This window comes from Wasmannia auropunctata, unplaced genomic scaffold, assembly GCF_000956235.1.
Source record: "Wasmannia auropunctata unplaced genomic scaffold, wasmannia.A_1.0 LD336116.1, whole genome shotgun sequence".
Lineage (NCBI taxonomy): Eukaryota > Metazoa > Arthropoda > Insecta > Hymenoptera > Formicidae > Wasmannia > Wasmannia auropunctata.
Window position 1 is genome coordinate 3,052,940 of NW_012026774.1, and position 25,895 is coordinate 3,078,834.

At 42.7% G+C, this 25,895-nt stretch overlaps 2 protein-coding genes across 4 annotated transcripts; both read left to right on the forward strand.

The window, feature by feature from the left end:
- Positions 1 to 1,430: 1,430 nt before the first annotated feature.
- LOC105463027 (glycogenin-1) lies at positions 1,431 to 18,842 on the forward strand. Of its 2 annotated transcripts, none has more exons than XM_011710037.1 (9): positions 1,431 to 1,654; positions 8,380 to 8,515; positions 8,994 to 9,168; positions 9,435 to 9,724; positions 9,807 to 9,987; positions 11,488 to 12,498; positions 13,123 to 13,329; positions 13,554 to 13,659; positions 15,236 to 18,842. In XM_011710037.1, exons 1-9 carry the CDS (start codon positions 1,648 to 1,650, stop codon positions 17,092 to 17,094), a joined length of 3,972 nt encoding a protein of 1,323 aa, XP_011708339.1. In that variant the 5' UTR covers positions 1,431 to 1,647; the 3' UTR covers positions 17,095 to 18,842. The 2 variants fall into 2 exon arrangements, with proteins under 2 accessions (XP_011708339.1, XP_011708345.1); XM_011710043.1 differs by lacking the exon at positions 15,236 to 18,842 and adding an exon at positions 14,146 to 14,892.
- Positions 2,659 to 24,300, forward strand: LOC105463017 (leucine carboxyl methyltransferase 1). Of its 2 annotated transcripts, XM_011710025.1 has the most exons (6): positions 2,659 to 2,665; positions 18,311 to 18,331; positions 20,230 to 20,512; positions 22,262 to 22,445; positions 22,541 to 22,892; positions 22,986 to 24,300. In XM_011710025.1, exons 3-6 carry the CDS (start codon positions 20,303 to 20,305, stop codon positions 23,188 to 23,190), a joined length of 951 nt encoding a protein of 316 aa, XP_011708327.1. In that variant the 5' UTR covers positions 2,659 to 2,665; positions 18,311 to 18,331; positions 20,230 to 20,302; the 3' UTR covers positions 23,191 to 24,300. The 2 variants fall into 2 exon arrangements, with proteins under 2 accessions (XP_011708327.1, XP_011708317.1); XM_011710015.1 differs by lacking the exons at positions 2,659 to 2,665; positions 18,311 to 18,331 and having other exon boundaries at positions 20,002 to 20,512.
- Positions 24,301 to 25,895: the final 1,595 nt, after the last annotated feature.

Genomic DNA, 25,895 nt, shown 5'->3' on the forward strand with positions numbered 1-25,895 from the left:
ATTTCCACGGTATTGGTACGGTGAGCGTACGTTGTACTATACGTACCAGTATCGTACCTACCACGTACGTGCGTACCGTTGGTATACATTACCAGTACACCGTACTATTGGTACACGATACGGCTACCGTACTGTAAATTTGAAATAAGGTTATGATTGTTATTTACATTATATCCAAATAGGACAAAAATAATTAAAATAATTACAATTAAATGAACATTTATAAAATCAGAATAAAAACGGGGCAATTATAAATTAAAAAAAAATTCACGATGCTATATGTTCTTAAAGGGATATTTTTATATGTCTGTCAACCTAATATCTGCAACGGTCACCCATCCAAGCCATGACCGCCACCAACGTTGCTTAACCTGAAATAATCTCTGTAATCGGGAACTGCACGACACTTCATGATGATATTTATAATTTACTCTCCAATGGATTATACACATTGATCGTGATAGATCTTATTAATAAATTATCAAAAAGATGAAATATATTTTTTTATAAATATTAACGTTGAATAACATGATCAATAATGAAAATAATGATAATAAAATATAAATAAGTACAACACAAATATAAAACTGCAGAACTTGATCAACGATCTGCAGTTAAAAGCGATCGGATATAGCGTCTCGTACTAAATTATGCTAAATTTTACTATTTTTATAGGAAAACTATTCAAATATTAATTATTTTACATATTTCTTGGTTATGGGAGCAAAATATAATAAAATATTTTATTAAACAATATGCAGTACAGGTACAGTGATGATACGCTGTACTGCTTGTATCATAATATCATGTATACTTTTTGTACTGTTACCGTACAGTTACGCCGTACGCCGCCATCTCATGGCAGTACAATACCAGTACGATAGTGGTATTTTGTGCGGATATCGCACGCTTGGTTATCTGGGTCACGAGATAATCTCCAGTGACCGTCGGTATCTCACATCGTATTTATATACATACCTTCACGAACGTCTACCTCCGTTATGACGTTTACTCTAGCTCTTGTATTCCTCTCTCTTTCCTCTAATTTCCTAATTCAATTTCTTCCGTAAAAAGTAAAAAGCCTTCAGGACGTAACTGCAGGATGTAATAATAACAGCTTGTTCTTTACGTAACTATATTATACTATATACACGTGTTACATTTTTTAAAAATAAAATATAATTTGGACGTTGAAAAGAAAAGGAAAGAACAAAGAAACATATTTCGTTATTTCATTACAGACGCGGTCGGCATTTAAATCGACGCCCGAATGCTCCGGAGAACGCTTCTCGGAATTAACAGCTGACGCTGCAATCATCCCATACCGTCCCATAGTCGGTAAAGCGGAGCACCATCTGTTTTCGCCGCAAGCCGCGAGGGGGCGAGAGGGGGTGGACCGACGGCGATGGGAGGTGGGAGGAATCGCAGTATCTCTCGCGGAGCGCCAGCGGTCGACTCGTCGCTCTTCACACACTCGTGTTGTGGCGCCGACGAGGTGCACGCGGACTCTGTTCCTGTTCCATTGGTGAGTGGCCGGCAAGGTGGTGGGTGTGTACGGAACGTTTCGGTCTCCCGGTCTCTGGGCACGGAGGAAGAAGAAAGGGTCAGCTCGAGTTTCTGTCACTGCCGCGAGCCACACCAGCCGTCATGGGCGGTAAGTAAAATCCGGAGGCGGGTGCTCGCCGGCCGCGGATCGCGGCGAAGAGAGAGATTCGACACGCGGCTCGGTTCGCCGGCCGATAACGTCGCTCGCCGGTCTTGACCCGATGACCTTCACGAGCCATTCGCGACGAGCGTCTCAATCTCTTGCCCTCTCGCAACGCGACCGGATCGCGGCGGAACAGATCCTTCGATCACCGTCGCGTTCACGTGCGACGTAGACGTATCGTCCGATGCGCATGCAACGGTAAAGCCGGCTCGCCCCCGATTGTTTTGGTTTTCCTCTCGTCCGGACGGGACTCGGAAGCGCGGCTCCGAAAGCCGAATCGATTGCGTATCGATCGAGGAACAATCGCGCGGAACGTCGAGTTCAAATTTGAAACTTTCAAGTAATTTTTCACGGTTTTTGGAGGAAAAATAAACAGTAGTTGCCCGCAGGAGCAAAAATTTTAATATTTACTCTTTAATTAGTGGAACGAGATAAGCACTCTCCGAATTTGGGAGAGGGAAGAGAGAGGAGTTTACTCTAAATTGCAGAAATCGCCGCTAAGTATAGAAAGAAACGGAGGCGCGAGGTGCCAAATTTACAGCGTATTAAATTAGATATATTATTACATCTAAGTTTCACATCTCATATGTATATAAATCTCTCGTGCTCTGCGTGTAAAGTCTTTGAAGTAACGTCTGCAAATAACCGGGTAACCGTCGTCCGACTTAGAGACCAATTCCCCCGCAAGAGACCGTCGAACTTCCACTCAGGCTGTCGCGCTAATTGGTCGCATAATTGGCGAGAAAAGTGGCGAGGCTCGCGAGGAGTATCTAACTGCGTTCCACTGCTTTTTCCGTCTCTTTCTCTTTTTTCCTCTCTCTCTCTTTCTATGTAACTGTCTATCTATCCGGAGGCTGGATTCCTCGCGCACAAGAGAAACAAGATAAGTCAGCGTCGGCGGTATCTCTGACGTTTATTCCTGGCCGAGAAAGAGAGAGAGAGAGAGAGAGAGAGAAACTCGGCGGCGCCTTGCCAAGCGTCTCCGGGAGCGCGGCGCGCACGGAGTTCTCCCGTATTTTTATTCTTCCGCGGAATCGCCGACGTATCTTCGGCGAGGATTTTTCGCCCGCTCCGCCGAAGTGTCGTCACTCCTCGCCCGATTGTCCGCGCAGGTGTGTCCGGATGCGCGCCAGAAAGAATCCGTCAGAGCTGCGGACGACTCGACGACACTCGTCGACGACGATATATTTAGGGTACCGTCGCGTGTTTTTTTTTCTTTTTGTCATTTCCGACGCAGTTTCGTACCGCACCTCGAATTCCATCGACGCGTCCACGTGGGCAGGGAAACGCCGCGCCGTAAATTCCGACGCGTAAGATCGGAATCGTTTAAGATAATCTCGCGCCGCGATTTTATCTCGTGGAGGATACGAGCCCCGATTGTTTTTACTACGAGACTCGTCACCGGTCTCGAGTGTCCCGCGACGGCATATATCAATTGCAGCATATGTAATTGAGAGTTATGCGATAACGCCTGAGCGAGTACAACGCTCATATCGATCACCGTATACCGATATTGTACCCCGACAATGAGGAAAAATATTTATTTTCCACGTAAAATCCAGATTACTAACAGCTAGGAATCTGTAATGAATATTAATTGTATTGTACTGGATGTGATGGATAATCGAAAAACGTACGTCTTTGCAAAATAATATCCGCTGCAAGAAATAACTCGAAATGAAGTATTCCAACATCTATCTTTCTCGCATATCTCGATGCTCCAGATTGATTATTATTACCCAGAATATAATCAAATAGAGATTCCACTTAAAATCATTCATTGCCCAAAGAGAGCTCCGCTTATTGATCGAGAAGTTACTTTAAATAAACGAAATATCGATTTAGGTCAATCTTCCTTCCTTGAAATTGTTCGAAAAGCGCAAATTTAATTTAATTTATTGTACAGCCGTGTAGCCGTAAAATTACATATATAATGGTAAAGCGCCAGCAATGCTATTATTATGAGACCTATCCGAAAACTGAAATAGGTACGATTAACTAAATAATTTTAATCTTGAAAGAATTATTATATGCACTGTAAATATATAGTCGCATATTAAAAAAAAAAAACGACGTGCAATATATTCGAAGCGAACTATAATTGTCAAGTTCATTGGACCCTAATCGACAACTGGCGATACTATTTTTATGCGATCTCAATCTTGACCTCGTCTGCTTTAGATTCGGGCTCTCGGCACTAGGAGTCTGGGCCGCGTGTGCTCTTCGTAGTGTTCCCGTCGTAAGACAATGCGCGCAAGAGAGTAGCGATCAGCATTCGAATTGAAAGAAAAAGGAGAACTCGTGATTGGCATTCGAATTAAAGAAAAAAACCAGATCAAGCAGGCTTTTAGTTTACTATACGTAAAAATATTATTTCATAGATTTTATTTTATGATTAAATTTCTTTTTATTACAGAACGTCTCGATAATTTCGGACTTGCTTTCCTTTGTCTCTCAAACGTGCAGATTTCAATTCCTGCTGGAAAAATTAAGATAGTTTAATTCATTAGCAGACTCTTCGAGTGTCGATTGCGGATGACCGGTTTTTGCCAGCGCGTTGTTCGCAGAAAATCGCTCGTGGATACCCGCGTTGCTGCAGCGATTTCCGACTGCGAATCATATAAGGAAGTAGTCAGGTTCAACACCGACGCTCGCAAGCGCTTGACCTAACGCAAGAACGTATGAATGCATTTCGCCGCGAATGCGAGACCGGCTCGCTATTATAAGAGCTGGAAGAGCGGCTTGTATAAATATAAACCTATGCCGGCAGTCTGTGCCTCCTCGGGTTTCGGGTATTCTCGCACCATAATGTTATACGTGGAAGGCCTCACCTCTCCGCGCCTCTCAAAGGGAAGATCGACCCTCGCGACATTAAATATAGCGGTATACTAAAATATTTTTCCCGTCTCATGTCTCTCTCTCGTTGTAATTTACACGCGAAAGACAGTCCCGTGTCTCCACGGGAGAGACCGGAGACTGTACATAAACGCACTTCAAAATCAAACGTTGGGAGATTAATTTTGCCACTTTAAAATTAAGCAGAAAAATTCCAGAGCAGAGATTTTTCGTTTCGCCGCTTCTTTCACTAAAATTTATCGATCGCGAGACCCATTTCTTTATTTTAATCTCGGCTATTTTTGCAACTAGTACTTTTGTTAAAATTACTCTTATCTTCTCGGATCATTTGTTGGACTATAACATTCTTCTTGTCCTGCGTTATATGTTGCATTTTACGTTGCTCCGTCCAAGAGCGAGGTAAGTTAATTTTCGCCAGAAACGGGTAGGCGGACGAAGTATCCCTCGCGCGATCAATCAAATTAGGCGTGACGGAAATGCGTGGAAACAAATTGAGAACAGAAGAGCGAAAAGCGGGAGAACGGACGTCGCGTTTTGACGTGGCTGCTAATGCTCTCGAGAACACCGGCAGCCAGAAATCCGATCCACCTCCGTGTGTCCTGGCTCTCTTCTTTCTCCGCTTCTTTCACCCGCCTTCCACGCGCCGCTCGTGACTCGTTATTGTCCGTCACCGACGTTTATCCGCTCTAGATTCTAGCGCGTTCGCCCGCGCTTATATTTTAGCGTAACGACATTAGGCTGACGTTACACCACGTGCGATCTTATTATGAGCTCCGAAACCAGAAATCATATTGGCGAGCGTCGCTTGCTGGTTCTCAACACCGCTTTCCTTTCATTATTCAGAGATATTTTTTTTTTTAAACCGCGTGATTTTTTGATCAAGTGAAATCAATGGTGTGATCGATGTCTCCAATCACGTGCACACAAGATGACATTCTTCCTCGTTCACGAGGTTATCGTGTGTCTCTCGAATCGGGACGTATTTGGCAAGTCCCTAATTTGCGCCAGTGCTAAGCAGCACCGAGATAGATTTTGATGCGAGTAATTATTGCGAGCGAAACGAACGCGACGATGGAAATTTAGAAATTCGCTGCAGTCGAACTCGTCTCGATATTTTTATTAGCTTTCATGGATCTCACGGCGAGCTAAAATGGGCCTCATATTAATTTAATTCGATAATAATCATTCATAGGTTTTAAACAGATTTCCTTTAAATATTTTCTTGACAACCGGGACACTTTGTGTGTATCTCTTCAATACTTTATTTTAAGTGTCTAATTATCAGTCTCCTTGAATAGCATATGCATCTTAAATAGCATATGTATTGTCCGCACTTCCAGCGGCCTTTTTTTCCCGTCGATGGACGAACTTTGAACCGACAATATGCGTTTATGCACTGCCTGCACATCTTGCGCCATTCTTTCGTCTTGTTTATTATTGTCTTTATCGATAAGTTAAGAAAGTCGACTGCGTTAAATTTAGCATTTGTTTTTAGCGTTTGAAGAGCATAATTATACGTACGATCACTGGTGGCGATTTCGAAGTGGAATATGTTCTATTCGCGACTATTCTCGCCCATATATTTTCTCCGGTTTTATCCGATTCGAATGCTGCACGCAAATGCAATACGCGACAGATATAAGGATCACGCGACAAAGTTCTAAATCAAGCGGCAAGTATTTCGCGATTTTACAAAAGACGATCGCGGGGCCGAGAGTTTCGTCGCAGATCCACACCTAAGAATAGTGTGACGTGTTTTATCCAGGGGAGAGAATTAGAGCACAGCCAAAACTCGCTGGTCCCGCGCTTACGCGCGGGGAATAACGATATCACGCGAAAATAGAAATAGGATACGTTATAAATAAATGCGCGATGAATTTTGCGCCTGTGAAAAACGAGAGGCACACGCCTTCTGCGATTGCATCTCCTTCGCTCTGCCAAGTTTTCACTGCGTAGGTAAAAATTTTTGCACGTGCCCAGCTGAGATTTTGCGACTTATGAAGCGCCGCTTCCGCTACCGCCTATCGTGCGTTCAGTGCTCGATTTGCATCACATTGCGTGAAAGCATTTGCATTTGCATTTATTTGAACAGACTCGCTACTGCGTAAAGTAGCACGTATCTGTGACGATTTTACTGAACTTTCTAGTAATAAAATGTACGTAAAAATATTCATAGAAGTGAGAATCTAAGTGAGAAATATTTATAGTTAAAATTAAAAAATTTTAAGTCGTTGGCGACTTTAATTGCAGCAACAAGTTTTTATATTAAGAGTTCAAGAACCTTTTGGGTCTCGTCGTGTAACAGATCTATTTTGATATATTATATAGAAAAGTAAGGTTCGTCTTATTTTGTACACAATTTGTCTACTGAAAATGTAATCTGCTAGCGATTATACCTTCGCTAAAGATTTTACCTTCTCGGGATATACGACGCGTCTATGATGCGGAACGCAGTCATGAACATAAATAATTGCTCACAATTAAAGTCTCTTGATGTCGAGTCAAGAGGAAGTGAGACCAACGCGAGAGAGCTCTAATTATATATCCGGAGTTGGAAGACTGCCAACATCACCTTCGTTTTCGGCTTTTCCTTTCGTCTAGCGTCTCCCGCTCTTCTGCATTCTTCTGCATTCTCGCGGTGGGACGCATCGGATTTTTCTGTGTTGCGAAGAGCAGACATTTATTCTAGGCACCGACACTGATGCAATTTCTCAAAAATAGCATTCGTCGAGAATTCAGTAAAAAATATAAAAATCTTGTAAGAAGAAACATGAAAATTTTAACATTTTGTAACATTTTGTAAAAAAAATATGAACGCATTGGTCTAGACTCGATCTTTTGGTCTAATTTACGAACAAACTCTTCGCAAAACACGGTCTATTTTTTGTTTGTTATAAAAATAATAGTTATTCCCTGATTCTGTAACTCTTAACGATAATATCGTTATATTGTCTTTGCGCAGCTTTTTTACCATATAAAATATCTGCGCAACGACAGTATAACGATACCGACACTGTCGTTAAGAGTTACAGAATCAGTACCCTGAAATCATTTTATGACTCTCTTGTACGTAGCAGTATATATGTAGTTTTTTTTCGCGAATCTTAGGTATCGGTAACTGTAGAAGTGCACGTCTGTAAATTGCGGGTGCCGCGTGTACGATAACATTTGAACTTAGCGGAGTTCGTTGGCATAATTTTACTGCCTATCTTTATTGCGCTTACGTAAGATCGCGCATTAATTTGGAAATCAATGTTAACCGTGAAATTGAATCGTCACATCGCTTATCGGCGCGCGGAATCACAATTGGCTTTGCGCATTCCTCGTGTTCGCCTCGAAATTGAATCGAAGGACATTCCGTAAAAACAACATATTTACATGCAAAGTACATGTCATTTATTTTGCAGGTGTTTTAAGCGACCGTATCGCGAAACTTTCACCCAGAAACGATATATAGCCCATTAGCGACTCCGCTTTTTACTATAAAAAAAAAAACGCATCCCAACGCTGGACTTTCTTTTTGCTGTTTTTTTGATTAAGTGTTTTATGTGTAAAATATGAATACAGAAATTTAAATAAACAAATCGATGTACAATTTCAAGATTCGTCGGGGTAGCCTTGGACGACATTATCCCATATCCATATCGTGCGCGCATTTATATTCGCGTGTTCCGGACGCATCCAGTGGATGCAGCGATGTAGATTTGAACGTCAGCTTCGCCGGATCTAAAATAGATTCGGCTTGGGTGCGTCTGATAGAAAAAGCAAATGCCTCAAACGTCAAGTGTTTTATCGGGTCTTTCTTCATCTTTCAGGATATGCATGGGTTACACTGGCTACGAACGATGCCTACTCCCTGGGAGCACTGGTCCTGGCGCACTCTCTACGCCGGGTCGGCACCAAGCACGACCTGGCCTGTCTGATCACTCCCGGAGTTACGGCGAACATGAGGTATCGTCCTTGCTCAACACAGCGATTACCGGAGGGCAATACGTTGCTTAGCAGCATGCTAAGTCGTGTAGGGAAAATTGAAAACAAACTTCTCACATTTGCAACATTCGTGTGACTTATTCGGCATTCGATTGTTACTACGAGAAAAATTTGAACTTTTTATGAAAGTCATTTCAAGTTTGGTAGGATTAGTTTTGTCTGTTTATTTAAGAAAATTTGTTATTTATGTTTTATTTAATAAAATTCATGAAAGATATATTAGTCAACAGAGATCAGAATCGCGTGTTATGCTAAGTTAGCAATATTTAAGTTAGCGTGTTGCTCCTTCAAGCTTTTTAATTTTAAAGCATCAGTAATATTAAGAAAATATGTTATAGCAATCAACGTCCTGCAATTTTATAAAATGTTTCGATCGTAATGACATTGATCATTTTAATTGCAATGTATAATCGAACAACGTTCTTTTTTTTGCGTACAGGGAAAAATTAGCGGCAGTATTCTCCTTGGTGCAGGAAGTCAATGTTCTCGACTCGAAGGACGAGACGAATCTGGCCTTGCTGGCTAGACCAGAATTGGGCATCACTTTTACCAAGTTGCACTGCTGGAGGCTAACTCAGTACGAGAAGTGTGTATTCGTTGATGCAGACACTCTTGTGAGTAACAAAATATATTTGATATACACTTTTTATTTTATAATTATTTTTACGTCTAAAACTAAAATTAAATTTGAAATTGCATTTGTAATTAAAACTTTTAATTCCATTATTCTATTTTCTGTTGTGTTTACGTTTAAAATTATGTTTAAAACGCGAGTTATATATTATTCAAATAATAAAAAAAATACAGTATAAAAGTGTTAGAGTCAAAACTGTTATAAGAGAAACTATCATGTCACTGTAGACATGTTTAACGTTTTCAGGTGGTACGAAATTGCGATGAGTTATTCGAGCGAGAGGAGCTATCGGCCGCGCCCGATGTCGGCTGGCCTGACTGCTTTAATTCCGGCGTATTTGTATTCAGACCGTCTCAGCAAACGTTCGCGTCAATCACCGCGTTCGCCGCCGCCAAGGGCTCGTTCGATGGCGGCGATCAAGGCCTATTGAACATGTACTTCAGCGACTGGGCCACCAAGGACATATCCAAGCATCTGCCGTTCATCTACAACATGTGTTCCACCGCGACGTACTCCTATCTTCCCGCATTTAAACAGTAAGCACTCGCGCTCTTTCGGCTTCCACGGTTACGATCGAATCTTCCTGCGTATTCTAATAATTTTCAATTTACATCCTAGATTCGGCGACGACGTGAGAATAATACACTTTATCGGCATAACGAAACCGTGGTTACAGTATTTCGATACCCTGACCGGTACCGTCCAGCCACCACCGGGAGCATCACACTTGCAACCGCTGTTGCAACTATGGTGGAGCATATTCTGCGAGCGAGTGCATCCCCAATTGTCGCCCTCCATGGTAAGCTTAAATTCAACAATTCGTTTTAGAACAGTATGCATTTAATATGCTAAAATAACGAATGATTTTTCTAAACTGGCACTCGAAGTGAATATCTATTTTTTTTTTTTACTAAATTTTATACTTCTAATAAAGAGAGATCTTTCTTGTCCATGTTGATGTAAATAACATGTTTTTACTCATTTTATACTTATGCATTTGGCTGCAAAAATTAATAATGCTGCAATTTCTCTTTCTTATACTTATATACATTTATTTTGCAAGCAAAGCAGAGAGCACTTAAATTCAATTATAAATAAAACGAGGGTAAGATATTCTTACACATGCGTGTCTCTACTGCTTGTAGTTTTCCAATAGATTTTTCCATATTTTAGTATTATTATTTGAAATAAATAGGATGTAATTATTGTGTCACACATTTGATGAAAAATTGCGATGTAATTCTGAGAGTTTCTATTATCACAAATTTTTTTAAAATTCTTATTGGCAAATATCAAATCAGAGTTGCATCGAGTTTGTATTTTTTTATAATTTTTATAAATGTATCTATACAAATTTGAAATTTTTCGGATTGCTTGCATTTTTTAATGCTGTATGAAAGCTTGCAAAGTGGTAGCGTTTGACAATATAGTTTTTTTTCGCTGCATATTTTTATATGATAAATATAAAGTGTGTAAATTTTTTTAAATATATTTTGAACTCAGGATTTTCTAGAAAGAATTCCTTAATATCATATTTATGGGATTCAAGATATATTCTTGATTTTGCCTTTTCTTTGTACATATTTTATATAGTGCATATATATTAATAGCTGCATTTTAATGTAATTTTTAAAATATATTTTCAGTATACGCTATGAGGGAGAATTTATGTATGCACTTTTTTATCCCATAAAAATTTACTAAACGAATAATGCAGCTATTAATATAACGGATTTTTATCTCTGTGAGCTTAGTACTTTCACTAATAAAAAAAAAGTTTGACACGCTAATTTCACGTTACGTTGAGCACCTCCACTTTTGATATTAATTTTTTGCGAATGGATAGGAGCAATAAACATGCAATAAATGAGCATTTAATTACATCTTGTCAAACTTTTTTTTTAATGGTTCACAGAGATGTATTTTTCTAGTATTAAACCAGTGTCTATTTTTTTTCTTTGATCTCTGTTCTTTCTAACTCATACACTAAATAACTCGTGTAAAAATTTCATTCGGTCGCTATATATAATAGCATTTAATTGCATTATTCGTAATATCTGTAATGGATGGGTCGAGCATGAATGTTATTCGTATGGCGTTTTAAAGCTATAATACACCACAAACGTTATTTTATTTACGATAAAATAACATTGTTGCCTATACCGTGTAATGTCGAAAACCGTGTAATATGGAAAAAACGTAACGCTGTAAGAAAAATGGACACTGCCAAACACTTAGTTCAGTACTAACCGATCGAGTGTGCATTTTTCTGTTTTTTTTTGGCATGATGCTTGCATAGGCCAGCAGCACATTGGCTCCAATTTGGCACGCATTTGCTCCCCCGTCCTATGTACCCCCTTTCCCCGAGATCTCCGATTACTCCGACGACGCGACGAATTGCAACACGTACAGCTCTCGGATGCCGGATTTTTCGGAATTTAAAGATCCCTGGGAGGAGTACTCCCCGCGGAACGATTCGTTTCCGACCGACAATAGCGCACCGAGCGACAATTGTTACTGCGGTGTTAAATACGAGAATGAAGCGGATGCTGTCCGTCAAAGTGACCGTAGCGCGCCCCAACTCGCACACAATCAACAATTTCACTACGAGCAACAGCATTCCTCTTACACGCCTGTTCAAACGTACGATCAACGCCAGGAACACGCGATGACTTCTCATTCTGAAGAGAATCGCAATCAAGAGCATTATTTACAGCACACTGAACATCATCACTGGCAGCAACACAGCGAGCAAAGCTCCCATGTTGAACAGCATAATGAACCGTGGGTCGAACGGAGACATCATCACGAGCAGCATCAGCATCACGAGCAGCATCAGCATCACGAGCAGAGGCACCATAACGAGCAGCAGCAGCAGCAGCATTACAACGAGCAGAGACAACATCATAGCGAGCATCACCAGCAATTTCATCAGCACGATTGTCACAGAAGCAAAGCGGATGATCATCATCAGCATCAACCGGTTCAGTCTGCCGAAGTGGGGCACGAGAATTACGCGCCGCATCACGCTAGTAGTAGTCAAGCTAGTCGTCAAAACGCGGACCATACCGTTCCCCATAATGAGTCTCATGCGCAACGTACTAGTAATCAAGACGCTCGTGACAGCTTCGCGTCTCATTGTTGGCGATGCAACGAGAAGGATAGCGAGCGGTCGTCGGAAGCTGCGAATACGCAGACAGACACGCGGAGAATCGATTTCCCTCCCCCCTCTCCCGCACCTTGTACAGATCTCCACAATGTAGCCACGCGATCTGACCCGAATGTAACGGAACATCTAGACAATGCAAATGTAAGTAATTGTTCCCATATCCTTTTTTTTTTTTCTAAATTCGATTCGAATATATCTATTATCGCTGTACGCTTCCGTACATACTTCTGAGAATATATCCGCTTCATTTCGCTAAAGAAGATAGAATGCATTATAATTACGCTGCTGTAAAAGCAACTTTTCTCTTACGATTACATGGTGCATTGTGTCATCCGTGTATTCATTTATTTCGACAATGCTTGGGACATTACTTGCACTTTTATTGGGAATATCTACATGTGATATACAAATTCAAAGTCATCTCGTTTTGTCACTTGTTTATTATGTATACGAACTTTCATTCCATAGTGGGTCCCGATTGTGAATATAAATAATTCCGTTCATTTTCTGGAAAACCTAACAAATTTGTCAATTTATCTTTGTGTGCACTAACCCGTATTACTTCCACATTACATTCGTCCTGTTTTTAAATGTTCTCCATGTAGCACCAGCTTTGTATATATACGTGATTTGTCTTGAGGAATGCAGACGAGATAAAATGGCTTGAAAGGCTCGTGTGTTTTGTCGTGACTCATGCTGTCATTTTCACATTAATCGATTCTTCGAACGATTTGAAATGAAGGATATTGTTTATTAATTGCACAGGCCGGTATCGCCGGTGCTCTGGCTCAAATGACGCTGGGCGAAGCGAGGAGCGCCGAGCAGATAGCCCTGGAGGAGCACATGAGGAAGCAGAGCTGGGAACACGGGCAGATCGATTACATGGGTCGCGACAGCTTCGAGAACATTTGGAAGAAGATCTGCGAGACGCTCTCCCTCGCGCCGGAACGCGAGCCATCTCCGCCTAAAGAGGTAATTTAATATCAAATAGCGTATTTATCGTGACGGGCGAGCTTAGAAATTATCGTAGCTCATTATGCTCATATCATAATAATTAAAATATCGTCGCACAATTATTTTGATCACTAAACAGTTGGATCTAAAAAATGTTACACAGTTATTTTGATCACTATAAACAGTTGGGTCTGAAAAGAAGTCGTAATGAATAATTCATATCACGTCATGAATATTCGTAGGATACCGCTACTTTGGAGTCTGCCGTAAAAGAGAGTCCTGCGAAAGAGGCTGCTGTTAAAGAGACTGCTGAAATACCTGCAGATGTCAAAGTGGATAAACCAGCCGGTACGTCTCGCTCACACGTGAAATCGCGTTACCGTAAATAAATAAAATCGTAATCAATAATTAAAATCAAAGCGCATTTACGAGTCCGAACTAGTAGGTATAAATTGTAAGTTAAAATATTTTATATGCATTCACAGTAACTGAAATAACGACACGATATTTGGTTCGACAAGCACTTGTTAACCAATCGAAATAATCAAAGAAATGCGAGATATATTTTATTGAAATAATTCAATGTGCTCACGATGCAAAGCCATTAACTGTTTCCTCGAGTACGCTTTGCGTTTTTTTTTGTTTGTTTTTTTCGTTAATACTTAATACAGCATGCGATAATCAGTTTCATAAATTTAAATTTGAAGACGTCGAGTGAGGAAACGATTAAAAATCGACACGCTTATTAAACGCGAATTCATTGTGATATTTCGAGCGGAAACGAATATACTCTTGTTAATGTCAATTTATCTAGTTTGAGTGTTTGTGAAACAGGAACAGAGGACAGCAACTAACAGATCCTGGCGCCATAGCATTGCTGCGTCTTGTATTGTCGTTTTGCTTTAATGGGGTAAATATTTTATGTACTCACACACGAAACATCACGTTCTGACGTTACTTTCTTTTTTTATCCTATACTTTAGACGACGGAATTATGTAAAGTGATACAGTCTAAAATCATTGAATCGGTAACGTTAGATTTTAAAGTTTTTAGCTACTTCTTTGTTATACTTTTTATTAAAAAAGTTAAAATTGTCTTTTTATTTTATTTTATGTTAAAAATTCTTCATAGCTTGAATAAAAATTTCTTTTGAAATGTTGCATCTTTAAATCTTGCGAACTATACACACCTTCAACATACTTTTGAAACTCTGCGTACAATCGAAGTGTAAAATAAAATGTGTAATACGAACAAAATGTGTGAGGTACAATCTAATACGAATACTTAGAAAATTGTTACTTCTTGCTTCTGTATGAACAGCACGCCTTTATGAATCGTAGTTATTTTACTAATGAATGAAACATTTTGCGGAATATTGCTTCTTTAACCCGCGCTGCGAGAGATAATCTCGGCTTTCATTCATTCTTCGAACAAATTGTCATGCATTGTATGTGCGATATATGAAGCTATGTATTCCCATTACGCTTTATTTGCTTTATGTTAACAACGAGCACATGAGCGTTATTTATAGTTGACATGTGTATTCGCATACATTTTGGTTTGCCAAATGTGTATTATTATTAATGGCTGTTTATTCACACGTTTACCCGCACATTGTACTGTTCAAACTCGTGGCACATTTCGGTACGTTGGAACAGAATCGAATTTTCTCATCGTCATCATCAGTCACCGCCTATTTTGCCTAAAACTACGAGACTTAACGTCTATAAATACGCGATTTTTTCTGTATTAAACGATGATTTTACTTCTATTTTAAATTAATAGAAAAAAAAACGGTCTCTATTCACCGTATAGAATTTTGCACGATTTCTTCACTTAATTTTTCTATTACAATAGTTCTTTCCGTATAATTGTTTGATCCCGTATTTATATCTGTCACTTCTCCGCCCTTTCTCCGTCCAGTTGAAGCAGACAAGGATCCAACGCAATGTCTAGTATGCGAACTTCCGAAAGAGGAGAAGCTCTCGACGGCACAAATTCTCGAGCAGAAAATATCCGCCGCGTTACTCTCCGAGGAGAGCGTCACGGCGGAAGCTGCCGCAACGAAAGTATCCAGCGAGCCGATACAATCGGGAGACGCTTGTGCGAAACCGACCGCGGAACCGAGGGATGTGAAACCGTGCGATATCTGCGCTGAAGTGCCTTCGCCGCAGCCGCCGGCAGAACCGCTAGCCGCTGCGGGAACGACTGCGGAGCAGTGCCAGCTCGTGAGCCCCCCGCAAGCGACGCAGGAAGCGGCGCCTCAAGTCGCGAGTCTTCTCCTCGAAGCGAAAGAACCCCAGCAAGCTGATTCGCAAACATGCCCCTTGGTCTGCGACTTGCCTGTGCAAAAAGCAGCTACGCCGGTTGCGCAAATTGGCGGTAGCGAGGCAGCGCCTACCGAAGCCAAGCCGGAGACCCCAGCTTCCGTTGCTCAAGACGTAACGCAGCCTGCAGCTCTGATTAGCATGGACATTGCTGCGACTTCTCCTATAACGAGTCAAGCGCCAGTAGAGGACATCGCGAAACGTGTAATCGAGTCCATGTCCGACGTAACGCAGCTTCTCACGATAGACCCGGGCGAGCGGCACGCGGAGATGCTGCTGGCGGCTTCCGAGATCTCCACCGTGAGTCCCGTGCCTATTCAGGTGGCGGAATCGGTTCTCCAGGCCGAGCCCAAGGAGTCCGTGCTGGGCGCGGCTGTGGCCGTGAGCGATCAAGCGATCGCCACGACGGTCACGGCCGTGCACGAGTCATCCACGGATGTCATTTCTGCGCCGACCCCGATGGAATCTGTTCAGTTGAATGGATCGGCTTGCGAGATCGAGAGACGCGACGATGTCGCGACGGCTGCAATTCCCGGTCTACCGGAAAAGACTGATGCTCCTCCTGAAGCGGCCAAGGAACCAGCGAGTGGCAGCGAGATTACGACCAAAGATCTGCCGTCGGAGATACCACCGGTTACTGAAGAAAAGATATTAATCAGTAGCAGTGTGATACCTTTAGCAGCGTCGTCTGTGGAACAATTAGGAGAACAAATTGCTAGAACAGAATTGGCAGAAACGAAACCTCCAGAACAGATTATGAAGACGGGAGCTGTGGAAGAAAAGTCTGCAGAGCAAGCTGCGAAAGCCGAGACAACGGAAGCGAAAACAATCGCGCAGGCTGAAATAACAGCGTCTAACACCGAGCAAGCCGAGGTAGCGAAAGCAGCGGCAACAGCGAGCGAAGTTCCGGAATCGCCGGTCGCCGAGCGGAGTCCACCACCGGCGGAAGAACCCATTGAAGCGAAACCGGTAAACGTGCCGTCGACGCCGACGGTGACCGAGGCCACGCCACCCATCAGTCCGTCCGTGGAGAGCGCGCAGGAGATGGAGGAGGCGGCGGGCGCGAGGAGGAGCCTGAAGAAGTCCGACTCGGCGGACGGCGCCGACGGGGAGGGCGCGGACAAGAAGGCGGGGAAGAAGACGGTGAAGAAGGTGACGAAGAAACCGAAGGCGAAGCCCGACGAGGCGGCGCCTTCGGCCGCGACGGAGGGCGCCGCCGCCGCCGCCACCGCCACCGCGGACGGCTCGCAGAGCAAGGCGAAGAAGACCGTGAAGACAACGAAGAAGATCGCCGGCGCGAAGACCCTGGAGACCGACACAAGCGTGCCGGAGACGCCGCCGCCGCCGCCGTCGGCCGGCGCCGGCGGCGTCGACGCGCCCGTCCCGCCCAAGCGGAAGACGAAGGGCGCGAACGCGAAGGGAACGACCGGCAAGAAGCCCGAGGCGGAAGAGTAATCTGATCGCGGGAGGTCGACGGTCTCGAACAGTCCAGGAGTCCGAGAGACCGCAGGATGTTCCCGCAAAATGTTCGCGCCAAGCATCAAGTGTACATCGAGGTCTTACGAGGAGAACTTCAATCCTTTCGAGACTCCGCGTTCTCAGAAGACTAAGTATTTTCGCGCATACTCTTTTTTTTTTTACTCGGTTTTTCCTGAGATAAAAGATTCCCTGTATGAAACTCATGAATCAGCGACGTTTGCTAGAATTAGACACGAAGATTGCCGCGATATTTAGTCCGAACGCTCTCTCTCGAAAGGATTAAAGAATCGCGTTTAGAAGATCACACTCGCTAGTCTGTTACGGTTTTTTTCCCCTTTTTTTGATACTTTTAATATATATATACTTACATCCCGCGAGAGTTTCTATATCGCCGTTATGAGCCTCGATACCGCGTTCGCCGCGGGGGTATCGGGCGCGATACCGAGAGTTTAATCAAGTTTAATCGACGACAAATAATTCGTATTTATCCGAGTCGCGCGTTACTCCACTTGTCTTTTCCTTTTCGTTCCCCTTTCCTCTCTTTTTTTTTTTTAATTAACGATATACTCGCTTCTCCCCCTATGGTTTGTTCCTATCTATCTTGTTAGATATCGCACTCGTGCAATTACCGTTTCCTCGAGTCGACGTTGCTCGGGAGAGGTCAAGGATCTCGCGCATCCTGAAACGACGAGCCCGTGCCTCACCCTCGGCAACGCGCGCTCGAGTGTGTCTTATCGCGAGCGAGCATTTTATATATTTGTTTATCCGCTTCGACAAGTCTGATAGAGCGCTGTCGCTAAGAAAAAAAAAAGGAAGGTGGGAATCGGCAGCTGTGATTGATTCTGTTGCGAAGTCTTTTTCCGAAGCCCTTATACGCGAATCGAGCGCGATGTCAGGATCGCGAGCTCCCCGCTGCGAGACGTTTTTCGCATCGATGTCGTATGACATCACCGTCGAGAGAGGAGAAAGAGAGAGAGAGAGATCTATGTTTTATTTACGCGCATCGTATATACAGTACATCGTGTATGTATGTACACGTGTGTGCGTGCACGCGGCCGCAATAATGCACGAAGTATCCTGCCATCGCGCGCACATCCGCATCGATCGTGTGAGACGGTGAATGAATTAAAGGAAGGTCCGCTTGTCTCGCGGAATCAATTATTGTGATTTCATCAGGAAACGAGAGACAGACGGAGAGAAAGAGAGAGAGAGAGAGAAAAAGCAATACTAATTTATTACGGGCAACGAGAGCAATATAAGCAATACAAACGCTGCGAGAACGGCAACAGAGATATTATACATGAGAAATCTGAGCGGCTCATCTTTTTGTATACTCATATATATTATATATTAAATTATATTTTTCCTCGTGTGTATTTTTACTCGATCGTTGATATTTTTAAAAAGAAATGTTCTTCTCTAAATGTATGTACAAATAATAAATTTCTTACTCTAATTTAGATTTAAGCGATCAAACGGTTCTTTCGAAAAGTATCATGAATAAATATTAAATATCACTCCCGATCTTTTGAAAGAACCACGCAACTCGCTGCAACATAGTATATATATATAACGCAACTGAAAGCTTTTTAATAATGATGATGAAATAAAATTTTTGCCGATGCGTTCGCAGGAAGTAAGTTGTAGGAGGTACTCCAAAGACGCAGTGTGTAAGATTTGTAACAAGACTTATCGCCAATAAAACACGTGTCGTCAATGAGAAACGTATACTAATTATTAAAAAGTTTCGTCAGGTATAAATTAATGAAAAATTATATAAATATAATGGCTTTAGTTCCAGTTTTGTTATATTTTGTTACATGCGTAAAAAGACGAGGCCGATTAAATGGACGTACGGATATTTAATTTAAAGAATTAAATTTCAATTATTTTAGATAAGGATATTAATTAAAGAGAAAATCAGGAATGTTTCTTTATTAGTCTTCGAAGATATTCGAAAAAAGATGAAGAGGTCCTTTTTAGTGACTCAAACACTCTTGCATACAAATTAAGAATAAATAAAACATTTTATTTATTTCAATAAGAAAACACTTTAGTAAATAGCAATCGATAATGCCTTAAGTACAGGATAAATAAATATTAACTCGTCTAAATATTCGAGTATCGGATGCACGGAAGCGTAACGTATATAAATAATTATTTAAAAACTCAGGTCGTATATATAAATTATTAATGAAAAATTATGTATCTGAACGTATAATGGTTTTAGTGCCAGTTTTGTTATACGCGTAAAAAGACGCAAGAGGAGGTCGATTAAATGGACGTACGAATATTTAATTTAAAGAATTAAATTTCAAGACAGAATTATTTTAGATAAGGATATTAATTAAAGAGAAAATCAGGAATGTTTCTTTATTAGTCTTCGAAGATATTCAAAAAAAGGTGAAGAGCTTCTTTTTAGTGATTCAAACGCGCTTGCATACAAATTAAGAATAAATAAAACATTTTATTTATTTCAACAAAAATATAAAACACTTTAATAAGTAAATGGCAACCGATAATGCCTTAAGTACAGGATAAATAAATATTAACTCGGCTAAATATTCGATTATCGGATGCACGGAAGCGTAACGTATATAAATAATTATTTAAAAACTCAGGTCGTATATATAAATTATTAATGAAAAATTATGTTTCTGAACGTACAGTGGTTTTAGTGCCAGTTTTGTTATGTGCGTAAAAAGACGCAAAAGGAGGCCGGACGTACGGATATTCAAGAATCAAACCTCAACAAAGAGAATTATTTTAGAGATGAGGATATTTTTAAAATTAAAGAGAAACGTTCAGTACGTTCGCCGTTGCGCCGCTCCTGCGCTCCGGCGGAGCGCGCAGGTGTAGGCCGGGTGCAGCACCGCCGGGGGGCAGCAATGGCCGCCGGTGGCGCAGTGGTGCGCCGCGAGTGACAGATACGCGACGGTTCGCTCGAGCGCTGCATCATCATCCCCGGGGTGTCTCCGCGCGGGTCTCGCGCGTGTGATAGGAATGCTCGTGCCCATCTGAGAGGTAGCAGCTGAGAGAAAGAGAGGGAGAATTGAAAGTGTGCGTGTGCGTCGTGAGTGTACGCGCGCGAGGGTAAGAGAGAGAGAGAGACAGAGAAGGGAGAAAAGATAGGGTGAGAGCGAGCGCGGTGCGGCAACCCGCCACTGTCCCCGGCGCCGGTGGGATGATCAAGGATATGGCGGACGATGAGGCCATACAGGCCACCAACGACGACGCCAGCGAGTGCAAGCGTTACGCGGTGCAGCTCGGCTACTGGTGCGACCCGTTCATCAGCCTGTTCGTCAAGCAGACCGCCCGGAAGGCGCCCGAGATCAATCGCGGCTACTACGCCAGAGTCAAGGGCATCGAGCTCTTCGTCGAGAAGTTCCTCAAGGTGAGAGAGCGGTCGGCGCCACGCGCGTCGTCGGGATCCCTCCCCTTCCCTCCCCCCGCGGGGGGCTTCCCTTCGACTCTTCCTCCGGGCTTCGCCGTCTTCATCCCCTCCCCCCTATCTCCGTTTTGTCTCACGTAAACATCCGTCCTGTCCCACGAGGACCGTGACCGCCGATGGGAACGACGGTCACCCATCGTCGCTCGAAACGCGACACCCCGTGCGACAGTCCCTCTCGCTGCACCTTCTGCACCCTCCGCGTCTCTTCCCGCCTCTCGTCGTGGTGGATGTACGTGTTGACTTTACGGCCCGGTCGTCTCGTTCGCGTTCTCCGCTCCCCGTGTTTTCGTATGGTACATCCGCTCGTTCCCGGATGTGAAAAGCGCAGGGTGCATGGGTCTCCTCTCTCTCTCTCTCTCTCGCGCGCGCGCGAACGCGGAAGGGGCAGGAGAGTGCAGCTAAGAAACGGTCCCGCTCGCGGCGGGTATAACCTAGAACCTAGAACGCGAATCGGAAACAATCGCGATGCCGGGAGGGGGGGGGTGAGAGAGAGAGAGAAATATAGAAAGAGAGGGAGTGGAAGCATGAGAGCGACCGCGAGGGGCAAGAGGAGGGGGAATACAGCTGATCCGGGCGGCAGGGACGTGCCGTGGCGGAAACCTTGACCCGCGCTGGCGGCCGAGGCCCTGTCCTAATTCCCGTGAGATTCCCCGCTTCTCTATCGCGACGGATGGCTAGCCCGATATATAGGTCAATGAAAAACGCGCGGCGCGTGCGGCTCTCGCGCCTCATTTCCGTGCTGGCACCGGCCGCGCACGCGGTGCGGAATTTGCCCGTTATAGCGCGACAAAAATATTCCGTCCGGTTGCGTATAAAAGCGGCCGCCTGCGTTTTCCGCTTCCAAGTTACTTTGCTCGAGCGCTGCTAAACCACTGCGATATATATATATATATATACATATGCGACATATATATAATATATAGAGAGAGCTCTTGTGAGCATAAAAACGAAAAATCAATTATCTTCTGCAGTGCGAATGTAGCTCTAGTCTGTTCGGCTAAAATTAACAATAGCGTTTTTCATTAAATAAAATTGGTTCTCCTTTTCAATTTATTGTATGTATGGTACAATTATTTTATTTCGAATCGCAAACATCTGCATTCGTGAAATTTATTTTTCTTTCTAAAATAGTTAGGCAAGAATAGTTAGGTTTAATTAAACGAAAAGACGCGTTCTTTCATTGTTATTTTTTTAACTAAATTATTACCAATTATTAACATTCTGTCTTGATAGGCATGGTTTCCAAATTTTTAGGAGAAGCAAAACTTCAATATATTTCTTTCTGTTATACGTAATGTCTAATATAATTATTTAAAAATTCGAAGAATATTAATTTTATAATTGGAAAGTATTGGAAAAATGTTATTAAAATATTCTCTCTTCTATTCTGTCTTGACAGGCATGGTTTCCAAATTTTTAGGAAAAGCAAAACTTCAATATATTTCTTTCTATTGTACGTAATGTCTAATATAATTATTTAAAAATTCGAAGAATATTAATTTTATAATTGGAAAGTATTGGAAAAATGTTATTAAAATACTCTCTCTTTGTGTGTATTTATAAAGCACAAGAAAGTGAAAGAAACACTCTATAAATTACACGTTATACATTATATAGGATTAAAAAATAGTCATATATTGTTATACTCTTAATATCATCAAGTCTCAAGGATAAATTTTTCTATTTACGCAGCTTTCCGGCGGTAAAGGTCAGATCATAAACTTGGGTGCTGGTTTTGACACTCTTTATTGGAGACTCAGGGAGGCAGGGAACAGCCCCGGGAACTTCGTGGAGCTCGACTTTCCCAGCATAACCGCGAAGAAATGTTATCACATCAAGAAGCACAAGCAATTAATCGATATGCTAAACACCGAAGGTATTCTATCCGCACGGCCGGTTATAACTCTCGTCACCTTCGCCCCCGCACTTGCATTTCTTTCATACGTTACAACCGCGTGTTGTACTTTTCAGACGGAGAAATCCGATTTTCGACCACCGACCTGCACGCGGCGAACTATCATCTGGTTGGTACAGATCTGCGACACATAGCGGAGCTAAATAACAAATTGGCCCAGGCCGAAGTCAATTTCAATTTACCTACTATGTTCCTCGCAGAATGTGTTCTAGTGTACGTAGACGCTAGCGCAACCTCGTCGCTATTGAAATGGCTGGCGGGCAAGTTCCCGAACAGCCTTTTCGTCAGCTACGAACAGGTGAACATGAAGGACAAATTCGGCCAGGTCATGCTGTCGAACCTCCGCAGCCGTGGGTGCTTATTAGCGGGCGTGGAGGACTGCGAGTCGTTAGAGACTCAACAGAGACGGTAGGTGCCCTTCGACTCTCCCCTCGGCAGCGTATCCTCGTTGATCCGTCAACAAACGACACGTCTGACAATTCAATTCCGCAACTGTTGCAGCTTTACCATAAACAATTGGGAGGGCACGTGCGCGTGGACGATGGTGGATGTTTATGATTCACTGCCTGTAATGGATCGTAGTCGAATCGAGCATATAGAGATGCTGGACGAACGAGAGCTCCTCACCCAGCTGCTCCAGCACTACTGCATCGCCGTCGCTTGGAACGGACAAACGTTTAAAAATCTGTCTATAGCACAGGGTTAGGCGTATCCGCCGCCTGACTCCCTTCTCTCTGTGTCTCCCTCGCGAGTTACTCCAGGTAATGACGTCATGTAATTAACGGGCTCGGCGCGAGCCCTCGTAAGGTTACGTAATACGATTCCCCCCTCCCCCCTCCCCTTCCGATCGAGCAGCGGAAGTTTTAACAATTTTCTCAGATTTGCGCTTAAGTACACATCTCGATTAATCGACAAGTCGAGAGATAGTCCACGGGGGAAATAGTGTCCTCGAGATTAAAAATGCTTCTACCGTTTCGTCCACAGAAACATCTCGTCGTAATCATTTTTATAATAAGCTTCTCGAGTATATTCCTCGTTTTTTTCTTATTGTAACGCGTCACGAGTCATTTAAACGAGCACACTGCAACGAGAGAGAGAGGGAGATTTTGCGATTGCGACGAATCGAATCGTGCGAGATACGTACGCGAAATAGCTGAATACGAACGGCGGTCGGACAAGTTCTGGCGTCCTTTCGCAGACGAATATTTCCAGTCATTCTAATTTAGCGACGTATCTGAATTAATAATGTGTGATGTATAAACGATTCTACTCCTTGCAAAAAATCGTCTCGCTCTTCATTACAGATTTGTGTATAAAGTTTTACGGTCGTTATTATAATTATTATATAGATCGCTGTTGTTGTATAGTTGCGGCGCAGTGCGCAGAGTAATTTATTATATTACGAAATATTATCATTGAGGATCCAACAATTTGATTTATCACGTTTTCACCATCTCGCTTGTTATCCGAGTATTATAATTTTTTTTTGTTTTAATAAACAAAAGTTGTAGAGCCCGTGTTGGTTGTGAAGAGAATAATTTCGTGCAAAGATCCTGCAATAAGCCTGCTCTTTTTATCTGCGTTCTTCTACGATTTTCGCGCGTAAATTTTCGCTGTGCAGGTAGAGAAAAAAGTCTCTCCGACGAGGGAAAAAAAGGCTAGAAAGACGTAGTGGAAAGTACAGCTAAAAAGGCGCGGATCTATATTTTTAATCCATTCGCCGCAAATACAGAGATATTTTTCTGGAAAAAAAAAAAAAACATTCGTACATAGAACTTCGATTCTACAGAAAGTCTTAATACATATATTAACGATATATTTGAGATACGGTGTAAAATTATTCCTTACGCGCGCGCGCGACCCGATCCTTGTGTGTGTGAGTGTGTATTATATGTTAGAGAGTTACGAATTATTGAATCGTGATAAGGCGATTAGTATTACGGTTTAAGCGCTACAAGCGTATAAGGTCAGTTTCGTACAGGCGCGCGTGTCTTGCGAGCCGCGCGGAGAGAGAAAGAAATATATATATATTATATATATTGAGTGATTACTTACGATAATAAAAGCAAAAAATGTGTGCAACGAAAGTAAGACTTTAAGTGTTGAGCGTGGTGCTCTTGCGAAAGGATCGACGTGCGATCAGGTATACCGCGCGTTTGCGAGCATCAGCCTGAAACCGGAGTCGGCGATACGCATTCGTTTCATTCATTTCCTTCGTTCGCTCGTAGGTATTAAACTCCGTAATCTTTGCTTGCGAACCGACTGCGAAGCAAAGAAAAATAGAAAAGGAAAACGCGTGCCGATGTTCTTCGATATAAGAAATCCGACCGTTTTTTTTTTTTTTTTTAACGACACGAGAAAGACGCTTACGCTATAGCACAGTATTCCGCTTCTTTTCAACACCAATACGAAGAGTATTGTTGCACTTAAGCAGGCCACGTATATATCGGTATAGTGAGGGATCGACAAAGATTTATTTTCATATTGAGGAATATCAGGGTGACGCATGTTGTATTCAAGGGTAATACTGGAGGAGATAAATTGTAAGCTTTTAACGAGACATTCGAATCATCCTTTTTGTAGAGATATAAAGAGTGCAGACCTCGTGAGTGCGGAGCTCGGACTTTACCGTCGCGGGGAAACGAGGCGTGACCGCCGGGATCGTTAACTGAGCATCAGTAAAGGGGCATTGATCGCTTTTCTGGAGTCTGACGGCCTACCCGGATTGGAATAGTTTCCGCAGTGATATTGTATCGCGGTGTATGGACGACATGCACAACGCACACGTGATATTGGCGGTCTCGCCTCAGGCACGAGCGGCGGTAACTTCCCAAGTCCGCTAACGAGCGGGGTCTCCATAATCATCACGTTCTGTCTTGCGTGTGTTTTCTCGACCGTTTCTTTCCGATACTTTTTAGCGTTTACGCGAGCACAACGGTAACTTAGTAGATTTAAGAGACGATGAGAGCGGCAATGCAACACCACCACCACCGGTAATCCGCACGGAATCCGCAGAAGGATGCACGGGTGGTTCTTTGGTCTCTCTTGCCCCCTTCGACGCGTAAAATTATCATACCTGGAGTAACGAACACGTATAACAAAAAAAAAGATAGTCAGATGTTCTATTTTTCTCAAAAGTTACAAAAATTGCAGCCATTGTTACGATATCTATCAACGTTCGTAGGTAAAAAAAAAAATAAAAAAAAAGAAACCCCGCCTCCCTCGCCCGACATGTCGCCTTTGCACGTAGAGAAATAATCGAGACCTTTTTCGCGTTAGTTTCGTGTCATGTGTAAGTCATTTCGAGGTAAAACTTGCTGATTTATTCGAACGCTCGTTCATGTGTTCAAGCTCGGCATCGAGTTTGAGAATCAAAGCGGCTCTTCGGAAAGCGAAACTCCCCACAGCGGG

Coding starts and splice junctions, on each gene's coding strand:
- LOC105463027 (XM_011710037.1), top strand. Junction 8,516..8,993: donor GGAGTTACGGCGAACATGAG/GTATCGTCCTTG, acceptor TTTTGCGTACAG/GGAAAAATTAGCGGCAGTAT. Junction 13,660..15,235: donor CAAAGTGGATAAACCAGCCG/GTACGTCTCGCT, acceptor TTCTCCGTCCAG/TTGAAGCAGACAAGGATCCA.
- LOC105463017 (XM_011710025.1), top strand. CDS start 20,303: ATGATCAAGGATATGGCGGACGATGAGGCCATACAGGCCACCAACGAC. Junction 20,513..22,261: donor TCGTCGAGAAGTTCCTCAAG/GTGAGAGAGCGG, acceptor CTATTTACGCAG/CTTTCCGGCGGTAAAGGTCA. Junction 22,446..22,540: donor CGATATGCTAAACACCGAAG/GTATTCTATCCG, acceptor TGTACTTTTCAG/ACGGAGAAATCCGATTTTCG.